The 27291-nt window shown below is 42.2% G+C and overlaps 1 protein-coding gene across 1 annotated transcript in view; it reads right to left on the bottom strand.

The window, feature by feature from the left end:
- LOC124606304 (pickpocket protein 28-like) overlaps nucleotides 1-27291 on the bottom strand; it is a 109564-nt gene that overhangs the window by 43985 nt on the left and 38288 nt on the right. Inside the window, exons 5-7 of the mRNA XM_047138286.1 lie at nucleotides 14839-14987; nucleotides 11103-11304; nucleotides 2523-2793 (exon numbers count right to left, since the gene is read on the bottom strand). Coding sequence (XP_046994242.1) covers nucleotides 2523-2793; nucleotides 11103-11304; nucleotides 14839-14987 — 622 coding nt within the window. The remainder of the gene's footprint in view (nucleotides 1-2522; nucleotides 2794-11102; nucleotides 11305-14838; nucleotides 14988-27291) is intronic.

Below are 27291 nucleotides of genomic sequence, written 5' to 3'. Positions count from 1 at the left end.
GGCCACAAGTCTGCAATCTCTTTCAATGGGTGTCTGTATACTGACTGAGCACCCTTAAGTAGGCATCGTCTAAGTTTGCTGCTTCAGACCGGTCCTGTGATGAGAGACACCCTTGGCTAACAGTATCTGACAGTATTCTTTCGCCAGCAGTAAGGTGCGCCTACATAGTTTTCAATTACCATAATCCCTTGAGCAAAGGTCTACGCGCATTCTACGTACTGGGTTACGTGGGAACTGTCCTGTTCCTCTTTACAGTCAAGGAGGGGACTTGAATTTGTTGGAACGCTCCAACTTCTCAGAATTTCATTGCATCTACCAAGACGTGTTTACAACCTGTTCAGACATTCCCATACAAGCCACAGTTATTTGTGTTTCGGTTGCAATTATCTGTGTTTCTGTTGCAAGCATTCTCAAGAGCATCTATGCTTCTGGTTCTCTTCCGCATTTGCCTTCCACAACCGAAAGCTCAAAAAGGCAAACTGGAGTTAGAGGAATAGAGCTTTTCAGGAAACTATTCTTAAATTTCATTCTTACTCGTGGAATCTGGTACTCTTGCCATGAGTCTAGCAACTGTATGTTGACACATTCTGTTTCGTGATTTCTAGATGCCTAGAAAGCGTGCCTTTTGTAGCAGAGCTGGTTCCAAGCACCCTGTACACGGGTGGCTCTTAGTTAACGGCTCTGAGGCAGAGCTGCCTCAACAGATATTTTGAAACATATTTTTAAATAATGTTTTACAGAATTATATTATTAGAAAGCATTACAGATGTTTTCCACACGGATTTAAAATACAACTGATAACTTGTTTTAGAACTGCTACTATCTAGTGACGTTTTCCAAACAGTTAATAGCTAGTCTTATGGCTTGGAATGCTTGCGAGCTCGATGTAGCACAAGTGTAGGGGTCTGGCTTAAAAAAAAAATGGTTCAAATAGCTCTGAGCACTATGGGACTTAACATCTGTGGTCATCAGTCCCCTAGAACTTAGAACTACTTAAACCTAACTAACCTGAAGACATCACACACATCCATGCCCGAGGCAGGATTCGAACCTGCGACTGTACCGGTCACGCGGTTCCAAACTGAAGCGCCTAGAACCGCACGGCCACACCGGCCGACTGGCCTGGCTTCTATGAAGTACAACTATAATTGACGTCCAGAAGGTACAATCATACCAACTTAAAAGTGATTTTGCGATTCAGTTATTATATTTTGATGCATTCTTAGAAATTGGGAGCCGGCCGGTGTGGCCGAGTGGTTCTAGGTGCATCAGTCTGGAACCGCACGACCGCTACGGTTGCAGGATCGAATCGTGCCTCCGGCATGGATGTGTGTGATGTCCTTAGGCTAGTTAGGTTTCAGTAGTTCTAAGTTCTAGGGGACTGATGACCTCAGATGTTAAGTCCTATTGCTGAGAGCCATTTGAACCATTTTTTAGAAATTGGAAATTTGTAGTAAGTTCCTATGGGAGCAAATTGCTTAGGTCATCCGTCCCTAGGCTTACACATTACTTAATCCAGCTTAAACTAACATACGCTAAGGATAACACACACACACACACACACACACACACACACACACACACACACACATGCCCGAGGGAAGACTCGAATCTCCGACGGGGGCAGCCGCCAGAACCGTGGCGAGTCGCCCCAGACCGTGTGGCTGATGCATTCTTAATTGACATTTTATAATTATGATTTCATAGCCTTAAGGATACTTTTTTGTTTCTCACCCTGGCAATTCCATCCACTGTAGTAGACGGATGATAAATGCTTAAATGTATCGCTAGAGTGCTCTGGAATATGGCAATGTGTCACCACACAGTGAGAGTTTAACAAATGATAAGAGCTCGAAACGTGTCACAGCTTTTTCTTGCTAAGAAGTTCTTCATTTTGCAAAGGCGTTTGCTTCGTAAAGTGCGCCATTCGCAAGTTTCCTTTTGTGAGTGTATTTTTACTGCCACTACTTGGTGCTCATTTTACACAAATGGTGTTTTAGATAGAACTTCAAATATCATGTAAGATGTATTTGCAACAACTAGCAAAATTTTGACGTTTGCCCTTGGGGTTGCCTTCACGTCGTGACAGGAGCTTGCCTACACACCAGGGACAATAACGTCATCAAGATGGCGGATGATGGGAAATTAAAAAATTAAAGATGGTAGGGAATTTAAAAATTAATTATGGTGGTAAATTTTAAAATTAAAGTCTACCTGAGCAATTACTTAGAGCATCTATCGTCAGTAAGAAAGGTTCAGCACATTGATGACACCTCTATAATCATTTGCGATAATACAAAAGAGAAGTGGGTACCAAAAGGCGACTTGTTAAACTGTAGTTAATTACTCAGTTTTATCAACACACTACAGGTAAAAATGTGCGACTGCTCATGTTTCTGGAAAGATTAGCACTTACCACTCTGCTGCTTTATTATAGGATCAGTTTTGTCAGATTCATTCGACTGTGGAAGACAGAGCCAGACTAGCAGCACGCCCTCATTTTGGACGCAGTCTTTACTCACTAGGCATGTAGGAGAGCACGCAGCCGCACTGAGCCAGCGTGTAGTTGGCCTCGCACTCGAGCTTGCAGTTGCGCTGCGTGTAGGTGCGGTAGAAGTGCAGCTTGGCCTCTCCGGAGAAGACGCAGCGCCGCTTGGCGGGGGCCACCTTGCGCAGGAGTTGGCTGGCGTGGAGGATCTGCGGAGACACCACCACTCGCAGCTCCTCCCCCGGAGAGAACACGAAGCCCATGTGCGCGATCTTGGGCGTCTCCACGGGATTCTGCAGCATCATCTGCGGACCCACACCGCGCGTCAGCTGCCTCACCCGCCATTCTGAAACACTACGTCTACTAGTAAAAGGTGGAAGGATGCAACGTGGGCACTGATGGGAAACTACAAATCCAGATGCCAATCATGAGAGGCTCCGCAAGGGCCCTCGCCACCTACTTTCTTGTCGTGACTTGTCTAAAGTGCGTCCAGGGGCAGCTTGTATACTTCCGATGGTAGCTACTCTAAACTCTTCGGTTGAACTTTGTTGTGCTTACTGGTGATGTGTAGTTTCCCAGACTTCCTCGATTTGACGCCCGGTAGCGAAGTTAGCATACAGGATAAAAAAGTGTGCCATCCCCAGCATATATCGCACTGATGTCTAATATCGCCTCTTGAGTTGATAACTGCCTCAGTTAGGGGAGGACTATAGCGAACTGGTTTCTTCATGTATTTCATATGCAGCTGAAGCCATCCGTTTATTGTTAGATGCCGAAGTCCGAAGTGTAGGCACGTTGACTGCTTCATTTCACCCACTATTCCAAACTGTCCCAGACATTTTCTGTGCGCTCGAATGATTTAGCGGGCGAGTCGAGGGGTAATAGATTGCCTGAGTGTTCGTGTTCGTCAAACACAGTTTGCCTCTGAGCACTATGGGACTTAACTTCTCAGGTCATCAGTCCCCTAGAACTTAGAACTAATTAAACCTAACTAACCTAAGGACATCACACACATCAATGGCCGAGGCAGGATTCGAACCTGCGATCGTAGCGGTCGCGCGGTTCCGGACTGTAGCGCCTAGAACCGCTCGGCCACCCCGGCCGGCGAAACACGGTCTAAGAACGCTGATAGGAAAAGGCCTAGCTGACAGCGGCAGGAGTACACCGTCACGTACAGGGGAGAACATTTTAATACTGACAGTCGCCGCCTGGAATCAGCGGGTAAGCAGGATCTTGCTGTGCCTGTGTTCTTAAGAAGAACAATACAATGTTCCTTCGGACATGTATTCAAGGGGATAACAACAATGAAACAAGCAATATAATATCGTATTTATCCGCCGATACCAGTTAAAATGCCGTCCCCTGTATGGGAGTTACATAATTTGTGTACGAGTACACGTTGTGCCGCAGGAACTACGACATATGGAGCTTCATATCTGGCAGTGAGTCGTCCACATTTAGCGAAAGCGGTTAAAGCGACGCTCGCACAAAGCGGGACATCTGGGTTCGAGCCCCGGTTCGGCACAAATTTTCACTGTCGTGGTTCCCTTAAACAGCAGATGGTTGCTCGTATTCGGAACTGCAAATACATTCTATGTATTTCATAATGGCTGTAGTCCCTGCAGTGCATGTTCCTTCGACATGCATGCATGCTGCAAAGCTAACGACTAACGTACTGTAGATGTCATGGCAAGTCTCCGCCAGCAAATCACAGATGCTTTATTAATTTTTTTAATTACTAACAACTTCGTCTTTCTTATCCGCTAATACTGTAGTCTTCAATGGACAATTGGGTAGTTAGTTAAAAATCAATTATTTGGGTGGTTTGATTGCTGTATATGTGCCAACAACAAAATCCAGTATTGCGGCATCTTGGTCCCTAATAACCATACGGTGTTTTTACCAATTTCATTAACTTGGCTTTTACCTATGTTACTACTCCCTGTATGTCAAAACCTCATTTGCACCTGGTTGGGATTCCAAATCAAACTGTAGCCTCACCAATAACTGTCTGAATATGTCTTTCTTCACATCAGAGGGAGGCAGGGGCATTCCACTTGCAATAGCAATAGACAGTATTGTGTTCAAGGCTGCTTTCGATTCGTGTACAGGTTTATACGAATATTAATAACATTTGGCACTGTCATAACTTTGCTGAGGAATTTGTGATCTTGTCGTAGAGCGATAAGCACTTTTCCGAAGAGCGGATATGCATTCTGAAATAAATTAATCACCTGTAAGTAGCGACATAAAGTATATCACTTTCACCGTGCTAAGCACTAAGCCAAGAGCTGATATGGAGGAATGACGGAACTAACTCATTCACTTATAGTGTACCCTAGTAGTAAGAGGAAAATGTCGTGTGTATATCGCTGTGTATATTCGCTGTCGAAAATTCCCTGGCCACAATACCTTCGAAACATCAGCGTGAAAAACATAGCTGGCAATGATCTTGACTGCGTCACTGTTTGTTACTCATGGCAGTGGAAACACTTTTCACCACGGGTCTGCTCTGGCATCCGCTATCATTGACCTGCCTTAGCAATACCTCGGCCAATCTGTGATTTACATTTCCAGCCTCAGATGTTAAACCTCTGTAAATCATTTTACACTTTCGGTATGTGGAGATTCTGACAGTAGTCTTGACATGTTCTGAATTGATCTGCAAACTAGATTCTGGAGCTTTATTTTGAATTAATTGCTGAATGTACTGTATGTTATTTGTATCAGACTTAAACTTATTATTTTCTTCATCTAATAGTGTAACATAACACACTTCTTGTTTATTTACGTTAATGGGAAAAAATATAATGCTTGATTCTACAGATGCAATACGCTGACTTTGTAATTTACGTTCCGTAAAATAAGAATCTGGACACTGTCGATAACCAGATTTAAAAGCAACAGACTGCCGTAATCTTGAAAAAAATTACGTATAATTTTTTGCATCACATTTATTCAACAGTTGAAATTCAAACAAATTCGTCTTACAATTATGATAACATTTTTCGCATTGTTTATTGTTGGTTTCATGGTTCATTTGACGTACGTACATTACTTCACAGTAATCTTAAACATGATAACCTGCTGCACTTATCACCATAATAAGAGTTGCATTGAGTGTATTTATAAACATATTTGAAAGATTCATGTCATATTTGGTACATAAACAGCGTTCAGGTCGTAAGAAAAGGTGCCAATGCAAGATGCGTCTCAGAGATATCTACATGTAGCTTTATAAATAGATATCAGTAATCGTGTAATCGACGTTTGTTACTATACACGGTACAGCAGCTATTCAGACGTTATGCAGCTACTGATACGTTACACGTGTAAGTGTATGGTGTACTAGCGAGATGTTCATTTAACAATCAGTGGGCCTGGCAATTTTTTTAACTCGTGTATTGAGCCGTTGCGGAATGTAATCTGCGTAAATAAGAATCGTGTTGTGACAGTTACACGATCTTTCCTTTTAGTCACAAAGTAATTTTGTTTGGGATATACGTAGATACATACGGAAACATCCAGATCAATACATTCTTTTCACCTGCAAAAAATTATTATTGATCTATGCATGAACATCCGCATATTTTCTCCTCATGGACTACGACGTCAACTCTGACCCTTCCCGCCATGTTTCCGAATGAAGGTACCAGAGGTCATCATACGAAATGATTCCTTGGAGTAGAACTTGACTAGAAAAACAGTTCTCATTATTAGGTCCACACGGCTTCATTTTGATGTCTTTGTTCTTTCCTGTCAACAAAGCAATTCGTCAAAAGATGGCGAAGAAGGAATAACAGGGGTCGAACGGTCTAGAGACGTGTTGCATAGTCAAACGAATCATATGTATCGCTGTGCGTGGTACTGTCTTTGTCATAGACTATGGAAGTATTCTGGCATGCTCACAGCAAGGAATGCTGCACCCAGGGTAATGCTGTGAGATACATAATACCCTTTGCTCATGATGTTAAGTACCTTGAAACAGGATGCTTGTATTGGGATGTTGACAAATGAGGATTTGTCATTTCCATATAGGGTCAACGAAGATTCGAACATTATCAGCCCCATCATCCAGAACATCAGCTATTACGTCCAGGCTAAAGTTAGAGAGAGAATGAATGAAACATAACAGACTGTTCCGCACTGCTTCCAGATATGAAATCCAACCTAAGCGACTTGTACTTGTTGCTGTGGCAGAAATGGTAGACATTCATACAAGGTTTGTATGAAAATATAGTAAAAATTTGTAAGAATGTGTTGAAGATATCGGTGCAGACCAAAAACTACTTGGACAGTGATACACTCCTGCCAAACAGTGCCTAGAATGCACACTGGGAGTCCTTTCAGTGAGTGCCTCAAGCCGCTTTGACCTTTGTACGGTATCACGGCTGTCTTCATTCGGTGGAACAGGAAAACATCTGCCGGAGACACATCGGGACTGTAGGGGCACTGGGGAGGTGCTGCGATGCCGTCCGACCTGATTATCGCTGACCACGGAGCAGGGCCAGTGTCCTGATGCAACTCCCAATAGGCGGCCTCGGCAGGTTGATTCTTTCCGCAGTCATTTAATAATTCCTACCTGTTCCGCGTTCTCTCCGACACTTAACGGCCAGTCTGAATTCAATACATCACATTGTCCTTGTTTCTGTTCGCAGAAGCCCGGCTTGCGCGGCGTTCGTCTTCCACCTTCTCTCAACCGTCTTAGAAGCATTTGTGCCTTCTGAAAAAAGCTGCTTTTGGTAGGTTTCCCTTCCGAACACGTTACCTCTGGTGCTAGCGGACAATGCCAAAGTGGCTGACTTGGCCTGACGTTTCAATTTGAATGTAGTCTCTACTGCCCTTGGTGAGCTAGAGTACTTTGTCCCCGTCGGCCGCTTGAAGGAAAGGAGTGGTGTCCCGCCTCATGCTCCGATCCATTGGGACCCATGGCTGCCCTTGCTCGGCTGTTCGGTCTGGCTCCTGCCCTTCCCAATCTTTTAGTTTCTGTTATTCTGGTCCACAGGTCGTCAGTTCACTGTCTCGTCGTCGTTGTTCTCTTTCCTGAGATTTTGTCAGCTTGTCCGCGTTGGTCGAATGCAGAGAGTGGTCTCGTGTCGCATCACATATCCCGTGGGCCTCCATCTGCTTTCTCCGCGGAGAAACTCACTCACCTTCACCCTCTTATCTCTCTCTCACTTCTACGTACTTGTTTCCCTTGGTGTTATTGATTCTCGGCTATAGTCGAGTTTCTTAGGACTTGTTTTCTGTGTCCTTCCTCCCTGAGGACTCCTCCCGAATTGATGCACATGGGATAGAGGGACACATCACCTCATAGATTGATCTCTTTAACCCCATCAGTCCAATCCAAATCCTTCCGAATACATGCTGTATCATTGCAAACGTCTCCAATAGCCGATTTTGCAAGTTGCACACTGAATTTGAGGGTATAGTGCTATTCGATACAAAGTTGTATTTTTAAGTTTCGACCGAGCGTACAGAAAAGGTTACAATAAATCAACAATACGGACCGCTGGCAGGTGAATATTTAGGTCGAATATACTAAATTTCCTTGACAGGGTAAAGCTTCTGTCCACAAACCATCATGGTCTCAGAAAACATGACTCGTGCGGAACTCAGCTTGCCCTTTTCTCACATGAGATCCTGCGAACCGCGGATGGAGGATAACAGGCGGATTCCATATTCCCAAATTTCCGTGAAGCATTTGACACAGTGCTGCACTGCCGACTGTTAACAAAGGTACAAGCGTACGGATTAGGTTCCCAGGTGTGTGAGCGGTTTCAGGACTTCTTAAGTAACAGAACCAAGTATGTTGTTCTCGACGGTGAATGTTCATCAGAGGCAAGGATATCGTCAGGAGTGCCACAGGAATGTGTGATAAGACCGCCGTTATTATCTATTTACATAAATGATCTGGCGCCCAGGGTAAGCAGCAGTTTGTGGCAGTCTGCTGATGATGCTGTGATGTACCGGAAGGTGTCGGCGGTGAGAGACTGTAGAGGATACAAAATGACTCAGACAAAATTTCTAGTTGGTCTGATGAATGGCAGCTAGCTGTAAATGTAGAAAAATGTACTGATGAGTGGGAAAAACAAACCCATAATCTTTGAATACACTGTGAGGAGCTTGCTGCCCGACACAGTCACTTCGATTACAAATGTATGCGTAACACTGCAAAGCAATCTGAAATAAAATGAGCGTATGAGAACTGCAGTAGGGCGAACGGTCGACTTCGATTTATTGGGAGCACTTTATGAAAGTGTGGCTCATCCGTAAAAGAGACCGCATACAGGACAATATTGCCACCCATCGTTGAGCACTGCTCAAGCGTTTGGGCTCCGCATCAGGCCTCATTAAAGAAACAACATCAAAGCAATTCAGAGACGGGCGGCTAGGTTTGTTACTGGCGCGTTCCAGCAACAGGCAAAAATTATGGAGATGCCTTTGGGACTAAAATGGGAATCCCTGGAGGGTAGTCCACTTTCTTTCTGAGGAACGCTATCGAGGATATTTCGAGAACCGACTTTTGCGGTTGACTATAGAGCCACTCTACCGCCGCCAATGCACATTTTGCGTAAGGACCACGAAGATAATATTAGCGGGATTAGGGCTCATGCGGAGGCATTTAGACAGTCGTTTTTCGCTCGCTCTATTTGTGAGTGAAACAGGAAAGGAAATGACAAGTAGTGGCAGGAGTACTCTCCGCCACGTACCTTACGGTGGCTTTCGGGGTATGTATATAGATGTAGATGTAGAATGTGACTTCCATTTCCATCGAACGTGTCGACAGGGAGCACGCCGAGTCAGAGTCATATCAGAAACAAAATAGGACTCACTGCCTTTTATAAAAAACAAAGTATCTGCAGAACCTTGTTCAAATCCGCTGTCGGCCATCCACATTTAGGTTTTCCGTGATTTTCCTAAATCGCTACAGACAAATTTGAAAGCGCACGGCCGATCTCCTTCCCCATATTTGACACCATCCGAACTGGTGCTCCATCTATAACGAGCTCGATGTCACCGACACGTTAAACTAGATTTTCCTTCTTCCTTCAGATACTCGTGGAACGTATGGCACGTCGAATAACCGCCGATACCAAGGCTCTTATTACTGGCAATCGCTACTACACTACTGGCCATTAAAATTGCTACACCAAGAAGAAATGCAGATGATAAACGGGTATTCATTGGACAAATATATTATACTAGAGCTGACATGTGATAAGAGTTTCACGCAATTTGGGTGCATAGATCCTGAGAAATCAGTACCCACAAGAACCACCTCTTGCCGTAATAACGGCCTTGATACGCCTGGGCATTGAGTCAAACAGAGCTTGGATGGCGTGTACAGGTACAGCTGCCCATGCAGCTTCAACACGATGCCACAGTTCATCAAGAGTAGTGACTGGCGTATTGTAACGAGCCAGTTGCTCGGCCACCATTGACCAGACGTTTTCAATTGGTGAGAGATCTGGAGAATGTGCTGGCCAGGCCAGTTGTCGAACATTTTCTGTATCCAGAAAGGACCGTACAGGACCTGCAATATACGGTCGTGCATTATCCTGATGAAATGTAGGGTTTCGCAGAGATCGAATGAAGGGTAGAGCCACGGGTCGTAACACATCCGAAATGTAACGTCCACTGTTCAAAGTGCCGTCAATGCGATCAAGAGGTGACCTAGACGTGTAACCAATGGCACCCCATACCATCATGCCGGGTGATACGCCAGTATGGCGATGACGAATACACGCTTCCAATGTGCGTTCACCGCGATGTCGCCAAACACGGATGCGACCATCATGATGCTGTAAACAGAACCTGGATTCATCCGTAAAAATGACGTTTTGCCATTCATGCACCCAGGTTCGTCGTTGAGTACACCATCGCAGCCGCTCCTATCTGTGATGCAGCGTCAAGGGTAACCGCAGCTATTGACTCCAAACTGATAGTCCATGCTGCTGCAAACGTTGTCGAACTGTTCGTGCAGATGGTTGTTGTCTTGCAAACGTCCCCATCTGTTGACTCAGGGATCGAGACGTGGCTGCACGATCAGTTACAGCTATGCGGATAAGATGCCTGTCATCTCGACTGCTAGTGATACGACGCCGTTGGGATCCAGCACGACCATCCGTATTACCCTCCTGAACCCACCGATTCCATATTCTGCTAACAGTCATTGGATCTAGACCAACAGGAGCAGCAATGTCGCGATACGATAAACCGCAATCGCGATAGGCTACAATCCGACCTTTATCAAAGTCGGAAACGTGATGGTACGCATTTCTCCTGCTTATACGAGGCATCACAACAACTTTTCTCCACGCAACGGCGGTCAACTGCTGTTTGTGTATGAGAAATCGGTTGGAAGCTTTCTTCACGTCAGCACGTTGTAGGTGTCGCCACCGGCGCCAACCTTGTGTGAATGCTCTGAAAAGCTAATCATTAGCATATCACAGAATCTTCTTCCTGTCGGTTAAATTTCGTGTCTGTAGCACGTCATCTTCGTGGTGTAGCAATTTTAATGGCCAGTAGTGTAGTAGACTAGGGTGGATACAGATTTTACATTGGATGATTTAACAGCTGGTAGTGCGTGTGCGCGGCACACACGGCTCACCTTGAAGCCGACGCTGGCGGTGGTGGAGCAGAAGTACTCGTCAGCCTGCGAGTCGAGCAGCAGAGTGAGGCCCAGCTGTGTGCCACGGCCGCGCGGCCGCAGCGGGAAGGCGCCCTCGTCCGTGCCGGGCGGGTAGCCGCCCTCGGGGGTCCAGTCCACCGGCGTGCCCGGGAACGTCACGTTCAGGTCCGACAGGTCGCGGCTGACGACCACATCGAAAACCAAGCGCTGCTCAGCCGGCTACCCCACCCTTCACTGTCACAATGCACTAGTGACCTGTATGCTGCCACACCATGAAAGCAAGCATCCTCAAACCGGCAGAACGTAAGAGACGTCAAATTAATGTAAAGCATACAACTTGCTTCGATATGCGGTTCTTCTTCTTAATTTTTGGCAGATACGAGGACTGGTCAGCAAAGACTGAGAATGAGTGTTTCTCTGGCTTCTCTGACAGTTTTTTAACTCTACCATGAATATTTGAAGGAGCGGCTTTTCATGTATAATGACCAAAGCCTGTAGCACTCTCGTATCGGTACGTTGCTAATAACGCTCTATTTTTTAGAGCTGTCTGCATTTCGCATACCAAACAGTGGAAGTGACACGAGAAGAACAGTGCAGTGGAATAAAATTCTGTGTTCGTTTAAACCATAAATCCACAGAAACTTACGAAAGCTGCAGCAGACACACGGTGAAGATGCACTACCTCCTGCCACAGTGTTTAGGTAGTTCAGAGACTTCGAAGAAGCCGAAGGTGTCAGTGTTAAGCAAGGTGGACCAGGTGTTTCGGCTTCTGCTGTGACTGAAGTCAACGTCAACACGGGTGCTCTTATTGTCCGTGAGAACTGCCGGATAATATTATGTATAGAAGTGTCTTTACCATTGTGCATGAACATCTCCATACGACACATTTTTGTTTGATGCAACATCTGTCGATTCCCGAACAAAACGCTATGCGAATGGAGACAAGGCATGAGGTGCTGCGTCTCTTTTTTGATGGAGACGACGCGTTTCCGGAATCGATTATCACCAGTGACATCATTACGATCACGAAGGAAAACGAGCCAGCGCATGTGGAAATCGCCGGGATCTCCAACACCAAAAAGGCGAAAGTTGTTCCGTCTGCAGAAAAAGTGAGGGTGATCAAATTTTTTACTGTCAGTCAATAATTTAGGAACATGTAGTTCCACCCCTAAATTGAGAAACCACATTGCAAGGAAACGACCAGAACGTCCTCCGACTGGGTGGTGATTTCATAGTGAAAAAGCATGGGATGCAGTTACTGGCTCAGTTAAAATACCTGTGTACTGCATCTGCCTTATAGCCCCGCTCTTGCACCCTGTGACTTGTTTTTATCCACATCACCCAGTGATCTCTATACAACCTGGATGTAGAAGTCTGGTCTCTGAATATAGAACTGCAGCGTGTCTGCAAATACACGTGCTTTGCATCGTCCGCCATATTGTAGTTTGGCAAACAAATTTCCATCAGGCTGCATGTGACAAAGAATTGCAAACTGATTTCTTGTTCTGAACTTTATGTTAACATATGAAGTAATAGGCTTATGAGGGAGAGGAATTGAAAAGTATTTTCTTTTCTGTTCTAGTGACATTTCCTAGCAGCCATGTTGCAGTTTGGCAAGAAACGAAATGTGAGCATCTATAGCTGGCACGATAAAATGGCTAAGTTCAACATCCAGGTAGCATAGATATCACTGAAATCACCTGACAAAGGATGGCCTGCACAATGTGTTCGAGAACGGCTAGAGATGCTGTAAAAATGCTTCAAGTAGGAGGAAAGTACTTTGAAAAAGATCATGTAAAATCTGTAAAGGATTAATAAACATCCGTTAGAATAAACGAGTTTCACGCTTTCTAGAACAGCCCCCGTAATATCTCAGAAATAGATAATATGGAATTAGTTCCTAATTCTGAATCTGTAAATTATTTTCATTGTATGGAGTTGTGTCAGGACTTTTCACAATTTCAGATCTCATATTTCAATGATTTGAGTAACTGAACCACAAATAATAAGATATCAATCAAAGTTCGATTATTTAAAATTAATGTTTTATTATTTTCGAGATATACTAAAATACTTCAATTAGTTAACTTAACATTTATAACGCTTTGTTACATCTGTACTATCAAGTCAATAATAACTTGAGATACTGTTTAATAGGAATCGCTGATACTGATAATGCTAAAGAGTATCGTGCGAGAGTTTTAAAAGTCACTGTCCACTACCTCCTCTCTTGCGGCTTTAGCATAAATTATAAAAGGCACAACGTAGGATTATGGAGACCATCTTGTCTTGTACTGGCACAGAATTGGTCACCGTATGTATAGGCGTACAGCCACCATACTGTATTGCGTGTTTAATGAATTATCTGGTCGAGTCCATTTACATTTGAATAGAATTATTACTGGATTCAACACCGCCACTAATATTTGTTTTAAAGTGGTTTCCAGAAATAAATTTTAATTTCTATGATGTAAAGAATCTATAGTATATAACGAAAGCCCGATTAGCTGGCTAAAAGTTAACATCATACACAAATTCACTCTTGTCCTAGTAGCTAGAATTTTTTAACTATTATTATTATTATTGCTCCTGATTAAGCATTTTACTTTAACAGCGTCTTCAGATCAAATCTGTGGTACACGCAACTAACATTAAATGATGGAACAAACTTCTACGTATACAATCTTTAGAATAATTGTAGTAACGCGTAAGTTGATCACACATCTTATAGACACATAGTATCTAGTCACAGTTTAAACCATCTTATTCATCTTCTAAAACTAGGAGTCAGACTATACGTTTCTTTGATAAGTGCTGAGTAAGAATTGTTCGTTAGTAAATTCGTTTTAAAGGATGTCTAAATTAATATTAGTCCGGCGCCTTACCACTCCATAACTCCTACTCTTCCAGGATTCATCCTCAGAGGTATTAATATATTACTTCAGTCATTCAGATCTACAAATTCATTAGGAACGTCTGAACACTCGGCGGCGAAAACCTACACGCACACACGAAGCTAAATAAGCAAAAGTAAACGTTTGCTACCTTGTGTACAGGTGTGAACACCGAACTAGACGAAGTATGTAGGCAGCGTGTAATAAACACGAGTTATCTAACGATCCGTCTACAACAGATGGCGTACGAAACACGAGTAAACTCGGGATCTGTTTTCAATGTGCTTAAGAAACGAAGACTTTATGTAATGATCCATTTTAGTACTAGCCACGCATAAGTGCCACTATTTGAACTCTGATGTAAAGCTTATTGTAAAAATATGTAATCATTTCATATTTGCTGTACGCCGTTCACTACAGCCACATGGTGGCGGAAGATTTTCACTTTGTAATGAGCCGCACTGCGACAGCGAGTTTGATTTTTGTTGGTGAGTAATGTGTTTTAACTCTGAGCACATACCGTGCATCCATCAGGTATATAACCAACCTAAGAACCACCAGTATTGCTCTAAACATTGTTCATATAAAAGTATTGTTTATACAAAAGTTGTGCTAAAGTATGTTCCATACTTAGTTCTCTGTACCACACAGCTGATCTAAAGATGCTTTTAAAGCAAAACGCATGATCAGGAACTATAGTAAAAAGGATATAGCTACCGCGACCGGAGTGTATCATTAAGCGAAAAATGGTCGCATACTACTTGAAAGACTCTTTGATAAACGTAATGAAGCATCTCATATTGAACAATATAACAACTTACGGATTCCTGAACAACAAATTGCGATGTACTTTGTTGAATGAACAACAGATTCCTTCGTCCGTTATTGCCGGATTGAAGAGATCGTTACAATCTCTGGTTTCTCCGCCATATCGACAGACCACCAGCATCTCGTGGCACGGTTGTCCCACCTGTAAACAATACAACTCAAGCAACAGCTGTTCGTGGACAGATCCCGCTACAAGAATCGCACATGATATGAATACACTATCTCATCAAAAGTATCCGAACACCTGTAGGTGGACGTTTATACTGGGTGAGTCCACACTTCCCCTTTATGGCGGTCTGATCTCTGCTGGGGACACTTTCAATGAGGTGTCTGAATGTGTATGTAGGAATGGCAGCCCATTCTGCCTGAAGATCCGAAGCCAAATAAGGTAGTGACGTTGGGGTGTGGAGCGAAGACCCCGTAGTAACTCACGCCAAAGGTGTTCCATTATGTTCGGGTGGGGCCTCAAGGTGAACAGTCCGTTTCAGGAATGTTATTGTCCACCAACCGTTGCCTCATAGACGCTGCTTCATGACAGGGTGCATCGTCACGCTGTTCCTCTACTGTGCACATTGCGCAGTACTGTAAAATCTGTTCATATCCTTCCGCATTTAGCGTTTTCAAGCGCAGCAAGAGGACCGACCCTAACCACGAGAAATACCCTCACACAGTAAGACCACCTCTTCCGCATTTCTCAGTTGGAATTACGCGTGATGTCAGATAACATTCCCAACGCATTCGCCAGACCCGGAACTTTCTATCGGATTGCGACAGAGCTTAGCGTAATTCATCATTCCAAGTCACTCGTTTACAGTCATCCACTGTCCAGTGACGTCGCACGTTACACCACCTCAAACCCCGCTTGGCTTTGACTACAAGAACGTGTGGTATATGACAACATTGTACGCCATTATTTGTAACTATCTACTCACATTGTGTTAGGTGGGCTGCTGGCAGCACTTTGGAACTCACGAGTGTTTTCTTCTGCTGACTTCATGTGTCACGTGACTTTTTACAGTCACTTTCCACTATGATCAACGGTCCGTGTCCGTCAGTACATGACTTCTGCCTGGTTTTGGTTTAGCAGTGGTTGTTTCTTCGCATTTCCACTTAACAATCGCCTTACCAACAGTCGACTTGGGCAGCTCTTTAGAATGGTTTAAACGCCCGTGGTGGTTCTGTTACTCAAGTGACAGTGACTAGTCCAGATTCGAAGTCACTCAGCTATCCTGACTGACCCGTTCAGCTGTCACTGTTCCTCTACTGGCAGCACTCCCCGTCTGCTTTCATACTGCCGGCCGTTGTGGCCGAGCGGTTCTAGGCGCTTCAGTCTGGAACCGCGCGACCGCTAAGGCCGCAGGTTCGAATCCTGCCTCGGGCATGGATGTGTGTGATGTCCTTAGGTTAGTTAGGTTTAAGTCGTTCTAAGTTCTAGGGGACTGATGACCTCAGATGTTAAGTCCCACAGCGCTCAGAGCCATTTGAACCATTTGCTTTCATACTGGCGGGTCCACCTCTCAAGATATCTAACGGTCTGTTCCACGTTTCTTGGAAGTGCGCAAATACTTTTGATCAGATATTGTACGTCGGAACCATACCGCTAGATTTTCGACGAAGGCATTGAAGTTTGTGAAACAAAAATCCAGATTACCGCATCTGTTTCCCTCAGTACAACATGTAAGAAATTTGTTTTTGTCCTGCCGCCTATGTGCAGTCTAACACAAATGAAATGTACTCGCAATTGCGAATACAAACAATCATCATTTGTATAAGGGTATGACGACTGTGAAAATTTGTTCGGACCACGACTCAAACCCACATTTCCCGCTTCAAGCGAGTGATCGTCTTAACTGCATTGGCTATACGTGCAATACTCACGACCAGACCCAAACTTCCTTGTGTCGTCGTTCCAGCTTCACAATCTGTACTCGTCGACATATTATGTAATTACCGTAGAGGGGAGGACATTTTTAATTGAAACTCGCTGCCTTGTTTCGACTGATAAATACGATATTCCAATGCCTGTGTTGCTAACATTTCTGAATATCCAGAAATTAGTTATCAGTTAACCTGCTCGATCCGTTTCCAAATAAGTTAAAATAGGGAGAGGCAAGATATTTACGATCACATTTCAGAAAAGCTACAAGATCAAGATAGTTTCAACATCGGACGACCAATGTGACAGCATACGCATCTAAATTTCTGATTAAAATAATAGTCGGTAAAGGAAACCCCTTTCCCTTCAGAACTGATAAGTATGTCAAAGGATTAATTGTCATTTTGCGCTTAATTGTTGAATAAGTAGTATATCTTGCGGATAAGAATGGCTATTACTCCTTTTTTTCCCTTTTTCCAACTGAATTCAGCTACAAAAAGTGTCTAATACTTTGCATTATCTATAACGTAAAGAGAAGAACTAGAAAATAGTAAGGAACAGCTACAAAGTAAACCGTTGTATTGCAAAGTGGAATAAAGTGCTAAGAATCGTAATAAAAGTTGGAATAGGCTACAAAGGCGATTAAGCAACGTACAGAATCTGCGTAACACAAGTAGCAACAGTAAAAGAACAAAATAAAGTCTCTTTAGAAGGATGTGAGAACGGGTTGCTGCCTATTGTCAGCACAACGTAACTCCTTACGTCGTAGAAGACAAGAAAGAAGTGATGGAAAACTCTAAGACTGAAATAAAATTATAAGTGAAGTAGACACCAATTATGAATTTTGGAGATCAAAAAGCCATTCCATGAAAAGAAGAGAGACAGTACTACTGGATACAATGCCCAGGGAACGTAGTTCACAGCACAGAAAAGAATAAAACAAAAAAGACGTAACTAGTGAAGGGTTCAAAATGGTTCAAATGGCTCTGAGCACTATGGGACTTAACATCTGTAGTCTTCAGTCTCCTAGAACTTAGAACTACTTAAACCTAACTAACCTAAGGACATCACACACATCCATGCCCGAGGCAGGATTCGAACCTGCGACCGTAGCGGTCACGTGGTTCCAGACTGAAGCGCCTAGAACCGCACGGCCGCAACGGCCAGCCTAGTGAAGGGCACTGGCAACAAAACAAGTGAATCAGTGAAGTAATTTACGCCTGTCATAGGTAATTATACTTCTGGTCAGTTTCTATCTTTCTCATTTCCTTAATCGATGTAATCAGCTGACCACAAAAATTTTTAGAAACACTACAGAACTTGTAATCCTCCTATAATGATATACATCCCCTACACACCCGCGATTGAGAGTGCGCAATGCGAACATCGTGGCTTGGTGATTATCGGAACGGAGTGCGTCGCATAGGTCACGTGCCTCGAGCGTCCTGAGTTGTTGCGTTTATGTGGAGACCAATAATATGAGTGCTGTGAATGTGTTTATCACGTGACGCGGGTGTACGATACCGCGTCGTGAGATACACATCCCGGTACAGTGCTCTGCAGTTTTACGTTTACATTAATAGTGAATTGCGCCATGAAATGAAAATTACGCCATGAAATGAACTTTGAGAAAGGTTATTTTTCCGCTAAGGAAAAGCTAAAAGTGAAGAAGTAATTACAACTCTGTATATTAACTGTTTTATTGATCTGATGTCCTAGAAAATTTATATCTATTATATCTATGTATCGGTAGTGCATCTAAGTTAATGTACATCAATCGAACCGAAGCCAGTATGAGCTATATTATTAACATATACAATGTGATCAGTGCAGGCAGAGTAATTTGTAACTGACTAGATAATGTATCAAATAGCAAAAGAATTTGACTGTCGTTAATTTGTGACTGTACACCCAGTACTTGATGCACCTTTTGCAACTACTTCATTACAGCGTAAATCGAATAACGTCTGGAAGAACCATTAAAATTGAGTTTATTTGCAAGTAACGTGACGCACCTTCTTCCAAGTAAGTGCAATGGGAAACGGTCTTCATATCATCATACGTCCATCTTACCTGTGATACGAGTCAATGTCAGTGTATGAAGGACATGTAATGGTGTCCGTAGTCGCCGCGAGAAGCAGTACACAGTTCCCTGTAGTCGCTGCCACGTTGCTTAAAAAGTCAAAGAATTTTCCTAGATGGCATGTAACATCTCGCAACATGGACGACGCACGGATGAGATCAGAATGATTAGAATAGGTGGAAAGGTATTCCTGCAAAAGAGGTCTAGTGGCTCACAGAAAGTGACAACAATTTTAAGAATAAAGTTGCTGAAACTATGCGTATAACACGCAGAATTGTGCTTAAGTAAACTGAAGGGGCGAGGAAAACTATTTTTCATCGTTTGCTTGGAACATTGCCCGGTTGTAGTTAGTCCCACAAGAGACCTTCGACAGGAATGACGATCATCACTGCAGCAAACTGTAAGCAGAAGATGTTGCAGGAAAATCTATTTGACAAGACCTACTTAATGAAAGACTCTCTGCAGACCCTATCGCGACCTGCGTTCGCCAACCGTTAGAAATATAGGCATATGCGTTGCTATACATGCATAAATGAAAAATCACAAAAAAATGGTTCAAATGGCTCTGAGCACTATGCGACTTAACTTCTGAGGTCATCAGTCGCCTAGAACTTAGAACTAATTAAACCTAACTAACCTAAGGACATCACACACACCCATGCCCGAGGCAGGATTCGAACCTGCGACCGTAGCGGTCACGCGGTTCCAGACTGAAGCGCCTTTAACCGCACGGCCACACCGGCCGGCGAAAAATCACACATAACACATAACACATAATGTACCATTCTGTAACATAATTAATAGAAGAAGCTAATATAGTACGAGTGATACATTTGTGTGATATGACCAGAATTATGTTTGTCATATGGCGGACCCAACTTCGCACACATTACCCTCAATACCTGCAACCAGTAGCGCTCCAAATTCTGAGAAACCAGTTAGTCAATAATTGTTTGCATCAGGAAGGAATCGTTCATCCAGTATTTTAAATTGTATTAGCTGGTACCCGGCGCGCTGCTGCCTCAGAAGAAATAATTGAGGAAATACCGTTTGAAATTTGAAAGCGTTACTTTAATCAGGAATGATAGAAAAAGTAATATTTATTCTATTGTTGATAATGAATACATTTACTGAAATTGAATAATGCACAAAAGAGACGTGTAAATGATATTTATTTTGCTGACTTTATCATTCAAGCGCTTTAGGGTAGACAATATCTTTTTGTTTTTTCGTCTATAGTTGGCCGTCCGATTCGTGAGCATGTAACATACATGTGGCTGTGTGAAAAACATGGATTCTCTAGATTCCATTCGCACATTTGAAGTGACTGGCCTAGTGCCTTGTTGATGGACATTTGGAACGCAAGTTCAATGGAGAAATCAAAAGGCATGTCGGTGGGAATGATAGGAATGAGTTCAATGAGAATATCTTCTCCTCTCGACTTTCCATTAAGAACTGTTGCCTCGAAGAGATTCAGCATCAGTTTCTTCACAGTGAGTCTTGTTGTATTAGACAATCGGGATGAATTAGTATTCCGCAAGAGAATAATTGACACTTAAGCAATAACAGCCCTCAGTCGCAAAAATGAAGTCTTTTGACCTAGGTTTCGGCAACTACTAAGAGTACCTTCATCAGAAGTAAAACATTCAAACTGGCATGTTATATCAAGCGATAAAGCTTCTGTTACAAAATTTTAAAATAGGAAACACAGAAGGTAAGCCACCATGGCCTGCTCATACATGTCGAGCTGCAGCAGTATCAGACTTTTGAATGTTTTACTTCTGATGAAGGCACTCTTAGTAGTTGCCGAAACCTAGGTCAAAAAACTTCGTTTTTGAGACCGAGAGCTGCTATTGCTTTAATTTTACTTTGTAAACGGTCGCTGACAACGCAGCCATGTTCGAAACTTTAATAATTGACACCCCTACTTTGAGCAATTTGTATGGTGGCACACCAGGAAGAGCCAACGAATTTAAGAATTTTAAAGGATAATCGAGAACTTCTTCCGCGTTCATGATGCTGTCAATCGGTTTATAGGTAAGAGAATCGTCAGCCTGCAATTTTTTCTTGAATTGCATAGTTGATTGCATTGACATCAGTGTTTTTTGACACCAAAGTAGCACGTTCGCAAAGCCATTTATGATTTTTATAATTGGTGACAATTTGCGAAAAAATTTTCTGAAAGTAGTTCGACGGATGGCACAATGACGTAAAATTCCAGTTAGAATGAAATACATTTTATGATAGCATCAACTGGTATTTTTTCTTTGCCAGTGTTCAATAGCTGTTCTGGAAATGTGGCTGCCAACTCATTGCACTGGGAACGTACGCGCGTATTGGTCTTTAAAGTGAGTTTTTCGCACATGTCTCCACAGACGGGATGCTCTGAGACAAGCATTGAGATCATCAGTTGGTGCTGATGTAGCTATCACTGGAAGAGTTTTTCTATAGTCTCCAAGATAATAAAATGAAAGCGCCACCGAACGGTTGTGCATTTGATCGTAAATCGTTAAGAGTATGACGAGGCGCTTCCTTTAGGTGTAGGTTCTCAATGGCTGGGCTGTTATTAATTCATTTATAAACGCGACAGTTCCATTGTTGACACAACATTAGGCAATCACTCATACACACGCCGTATGTAGACCAACACCTAGTGATCTACGCTGCATGTAGTGTGTTCAGTTCTGTTAGTGTGCAGAAACAGCAAAACGACAATGAAATATTCATAACCTACATCTTATCTCATAAATGAATTGAGATATCAAAAAGAGATTTTGCTAAATGAAAGCACACAATGAGAAGAGTATTTTGCCATTTGCTTAATACGCAAAACTTTCTTATCAAATGCAGTACGCAAATTACTACAGATTGTTTCACTGTATTAATGCAATATCTGGAGGGCTATCGACAGCTGGTCAAGTGCGATTTTCTGTATATTTTCCAACAACATGAACGAAGAAATTAGACGTTTGTTTTACATCAAGAACGACTTTTTCATAAACTCGTTATTTGCTTTGCTCTCAGCTGCTACCTTAATACACTGTTTCAAGATACTGTCGCAATTGAAGCTAATTTTAATGCGTCAACAAGAGAAATTAGATATTATTCCAAACTCGTCACTGATGGCACTTTTCTGGAGGAAAAAAGGGAGTAGTTGTTCACAATAACTATGACTATTAACGAAAGGAACAAAGCTGACGAATGAAACTAAGAGGTGAGAAAGATATTTTTTTATCGAATAGGTTTTTAATCGTTTGAGGGAGATTGCAGAGCAGCTGGTTTGCACGAGTTGCCGTTGGCGCTGTCTACTAAGCCAGCCACCTGCCTCCGAATGTTGCCACGAAGCTTACCCCGTATGAGAAGCGCCTTAAGCCGTCGGCACGCGGGCTGCACTTTCGAACGTCATCGTTGAGCGTGCCGAGTTCAACGGGCTGCCGAAAGCTCGCAAACGATGCGCCTTGTGCATACGGTCTGCGAGTCTCAGTGAGGTATACGCAAACGTTGCGCGCTCCAGCGGCAGTTGTCCGCTGTATCTGGCTCGCAATCACACCGTTTGTTCACGAAATGAAAGGGCGTAAAATTCCTACGTTAGCTCAATTAAAAGGCACATTTGCTCCATTTTCCATACGCTAGTCATGTTGTTCTGTCTGTAGTATACGTAAATAAAAACTGTAATATCCATGAACATGTTATAAAGAAAAAATGAAAGTTTCATATACAGTCAGTAAGGACACCAGCGTGCAAAAATTGCATTACAAATAGTGTGATGCAAATTTGCTATAGTCTTCCATGTAAGATAAAACCATTACATCATTCTCACTTTTTAGTGAAACCCTGAGATCATTCTTATTTGGTCACAGTTTCTATTTAGTAGCAGACTTTAGAATGTGTGAAATACAAGACTAAACAAGAAAGCGTAAAATAGCTTGCTGCAAGTATTGATATCTCTTGTGCATAAAGCTTTTTGAACGTGCCCACTCCTGAGAGAAAGCGCACTTATCTTTACATAAAATCGCGTATTACAGAATATAGTTGTATTAGATCAATAAGAAAGTTTCAGACCATATTATAAAACGCGAAATTGAGTAAAAGAATATGTATACATGTAATGCGACGCGAACCTGCACCACATCACGTACCAATTTTTATCACAGCATTTCTATTCATTACGCTACACTTAACTTCTGTAACATCTGATTTGGTCTTGTATGTTTCCCTTCATTATATCACACCATATCGTACCAATGAACGACGGGTTTTCGAAATATCACTTTACTAGTACTTTCAAAAATGGGTCAAATGGCTCTGAGCACTATGGGACTCAACTGCTGTGGTCATCAGTCCCCTAGAACTTAGAACTACTTAAACCTAACTAACCTAAGGACATCACACACACCCATGCCCAAGGCAGGATTCGAACCTGCGACCGAAGCAGCAGCGCGGCTCCGGACTGGAGCACCTAGAACCGCACGGCCACCGCGGCCGGCTACTAGTACTTTGATGTGGCATATATTCATAGGATGTATGTTATAACACAGAAAAATGGGCGTCAACTGAAATCCAAAATGGCGTGTCCAGATTCTATAATGAAAAGAGATGACGTGTACGTGACGTAGGTGACGTTATTCCATCTGATTAGTGTACGTTCAAACGCATGTTCAGAATATCTGTCATGGTTGATACTGCTCTACACGTCCGGAAAGATCCCCCAACGTGATTTTTCGCGCTATGACGTCAGAAAGTCTGTACCCTCAATGTTGACATTCTAATGCACGGACCGTGTGTCGACGGCTTTACGGTCATCAGCACCCAGCATCTCTAGGCAACAGCCCATACACACGAGATTGGTGAATCTGCTCATTGACTTAAATTGTGAGAACCTTGTCACGTGCATATCAGTCGAAATGTTTAATATCCCATTCTTTTCAAAATCCACAGATCTAAGGTACAGTACATTTTACCAATAACTTTATACGCTTGTACCATATTTCTGTTTCTCTTGTCATTTGTGTTTAAAAAAAGAAAAGAAGAGGAAGGAAATCGTTTCAGATTCCTGCCAAACACAAACATTATAGAAATGATAAAATACCAAAAACTATAGTTGTAGAAAAAGGTCTACAGAAGACACTTACTAAAAGATGAAACAGATCAGTGGGACATCTACTGCAACAACCGAGAGTAGTTAATCTGTCTCTGAAAGAAGTAGAGAGGAATAATAGAGGAGGCAGTCGAACACTGTGATACTAAAAAAATTATTATTAATGATATTGGGTGTAGTAGCTCCGTAGAGACTGTGGTACTGAAAGTATAGATGATAACACTGATGTCTTTCCTGCCTGAAAACTTCAGGCAAACATTTTTTATTTTATTTTTCAGTGTACTTACATCAGCTTTAATACAACATACCAATATAAACTTGTCTCTGTTTCATGTTGAGTTTACGAGATAGTGAAAACACTGTATTGTTTTCCTCAATTGACGTAGATCTTCGCAGCGATGCTCGCCGCGATGTATTTGTCGACAGCCAGTGAATGCGAGAATATGTCATCCACATTACCAGTCAAGATTATCGTTGCGCTTTATAATATACTTTTATATTATATATATTCTGATTTGCGGATTCCCTGTACATTGTTGCATAGCTCAATACAGTTTATCATATAATCATCGGATGATAAATAACAGACATTAATATACATTAGTCTGAGTAAAGCACCCTGATGAAAAATGATAATGGAAACAAGTCATGCTACGGTCGCAGGTTCGAATCCTGCCTCGGGCATGGGTGTGTGTGATGTCCTTAGGTTAGTTAGGTTTAAGTAGTTCTAAGTTCTAGGGGACTAATGACCACAGCAGTTGAGTCCCATAATGCTCAGAGCCATTTGAACCATTTGGAAACAACTCAAGATGAAAGAATTAGATAAAATAAGATATCGGAATTTTCGAAGTATTAGAGTTGTAAGCTCGAAGAATATGGCACAGATTTCTTCTTCCAATGCCTTTCTTATACAATTTTAGCGTTCTGTACCTCAGTCGGCAAAAACGGAATCCTTAAAGGATCACTTCGTTCTCCGTCTGTCTGTTTGTCCGACTGAGAAGACCCCTTTTTCTCACGAACGGATAGAGATGCGAAGTTGAAATTTATTTCAGATACTGATATCTACGGTCCCTTGGCGGTGTAAAAATTTAACCTTCAATGTTAGTGTTATCAACAGATACGGCCATTTCCATCGCATATTTCGATACTCGCAAACTCACTCATCGAAACCTATAAAGTACTTCCCTTTGAACTAGAATGATGAAATTCGACAAGAAGCAAGGCTTCGCGGTAAAAGTGAAGAAAATATAGTAAAATTGTTAATTTGTAATTATGTGACATGAAAAAATATTTTTCTGCCATTTGTTGTCCATCTGTCTGTCTGTCTGACGTCGTCTGTTAACATCACCTTTTCTCGGGAACGGGTATTGTTCATATAGCTATCAAGTTGAAATATATGTCGGGGACTAAGGTCTACAGTCCGTTGGCGGTGTAAAAGAATGTAAGTTTCTAAATCAATGCAACCAAACAATATAGCTATTTATGTCAAAACCTATAGATGAACTGCTTATATGCAGGGTTGCCAGAAACAGTATGAAAAGCTTGTAAGGATGTTACAGGGTAGTCTGTTCTGTGATAATGCAAAACGATTTAGGTAAGATGTCTGCATGATGCGAAAATTGGCAATTGACCTTAAATGGAAAGTCATCTACATGCGTGAAAAAATGAATTCGTTTAAGTTGCAGTATACGATAAATCAAACAAATCTAAAAGCCACAAATTCAAGTAAATACGTAGGAATTACTATTACGAACAACATAAACTGGTAAGAACACACAGAAAATGTGGGGAAGGCGAATCAAAGACTGCGTTTTATTGGCAGAACGCTTAGAAGATGCAATAGAGCTGCTAAAAAGACCTCTTGCACTACACTTGTCCGTGCTACACGGTGTGGGATCCTCACCAGATAGAATTAAAAAAAGTTCAAAGAAGAGCACCACGTTTTGTATTTCGAGGAATAGGAGAGAGAGTGTCACGCACATGATACAGGATTTGGGGTGAACATCATTAAAGCAAATCTTCCCACAAAATGCCAATCATCAACTTTCTCTTCCGAACGTGAAAACATTTTGTTGAGGCCGACCTATGAGGGACAAACGATCATCTTAATAAAATAGCAGAAATGAGAGCCGGCACGGAAAGACATGTTTTCATTTATTCCGAGTGATGTTCAAGAGTGGGATAATAGAGAATTAGTGCGAAGGTTGTTCGGTGAACCCTCTGTCACATAAGTGTGATTTGCAGATTAACCATGTAGTAGATGTTGTGAGACAACGGGCGAGTTGTGGCGCCCTGGAAATATTATATATATATATATATATATATATATATATATATATATATATATATATATATATATATATATATATGTGTGTGTGTGTGTGTGTGTGTGTGTTTAAGTACAATCTACTTCTGCACTATTTCAGTGCAGTAATGTGTTCACTGTAAATAAGTAATATAGTAGTTGTATTACATGTTTGTTACCTTATAAATAAATAAATAAACTTTTTTATTTTAAATTCAGTGCATTAGTATTTGTAAAATGTCTCTTTCATATAGTGTTCATTAAAAAATGACGATCTTCCATTTGGGAACTCTGGAATGGGACATTAGCTTATTTGTTTTAGTTGTAAATATTTGTCATGTATTGTTGTATTTCTGACATTTTCTACATCCTGAAGGACCTCCTCACTACGGATCAATTGGAAAGAAAGTAAATCTAATCTAATCTAATCTTCGGTGTTGGGACGGCCGCTCGGCTAGCCGGGGCCCGGCAGCAAACACGTGTTGCCACACGCCAGCCGGACGAGAGGGGTAGCCCCAGCGCATGGTCCAGCCGCGTGGCTGGGAATTCCGCTGTGACGAGGACGGTGCTTTGTGTCGATGAAGGAGATGGCTATGCCGGGAGTGCCAAGGATGGCGGACTTTGTGAAACCTTTATGGCAGACATTTCATAGTTAGTATAGAAATTAATAGTAGCCAGATGAATAATGATACCTCAAAGAGAGACATGTACATTACTATTATTTACACGACGATTCTGATGGTGTAATCAAAATTTCAATATCTTTATTAGTTTAAAGTTCACTTGATGAATGTAGATTATACAAGTAACACATAACAACGAATTTCCAAAATTTAATCGCTTCATCCGATTTCCTCAATCGACGTGTCTTTAGAAAGCTATTAGTGTAAACCTAAATTGGTATGAATTAAAGACATCTAACTTGAATAGTAAATGAGTTATTGGAGGTCAAAGTGGCCGATTACTATCGATCGCATCAGGCCATAAGAACTCCACAGTTCACGAAAAAACGGTAGCAGTGTGCTTATAAATATATATATTCATCTATGTCTTTGTTTATATCCGACATATACTATTCGTGAAG

Source organism: Schistocerca americana, chromosome 3, assembly GCF_021461395.2.
Source record: "Schistocerca americana isolate TAMUIC-IGC-003095 chromosome 3, iqSchAmer2.1, whole genome shotgun sequence".
Taxonomy (NCBI): Eukaryota; Metazoa; Arthropoda; class Insecta; order Orthoptera; family Acrididae; genus Schistocerca; species Schistocerca americana.
Note: the sequence above shows the minus strand (reverse complement) of the source record. Positions and strands in the feature narration are given on the sequence as shown.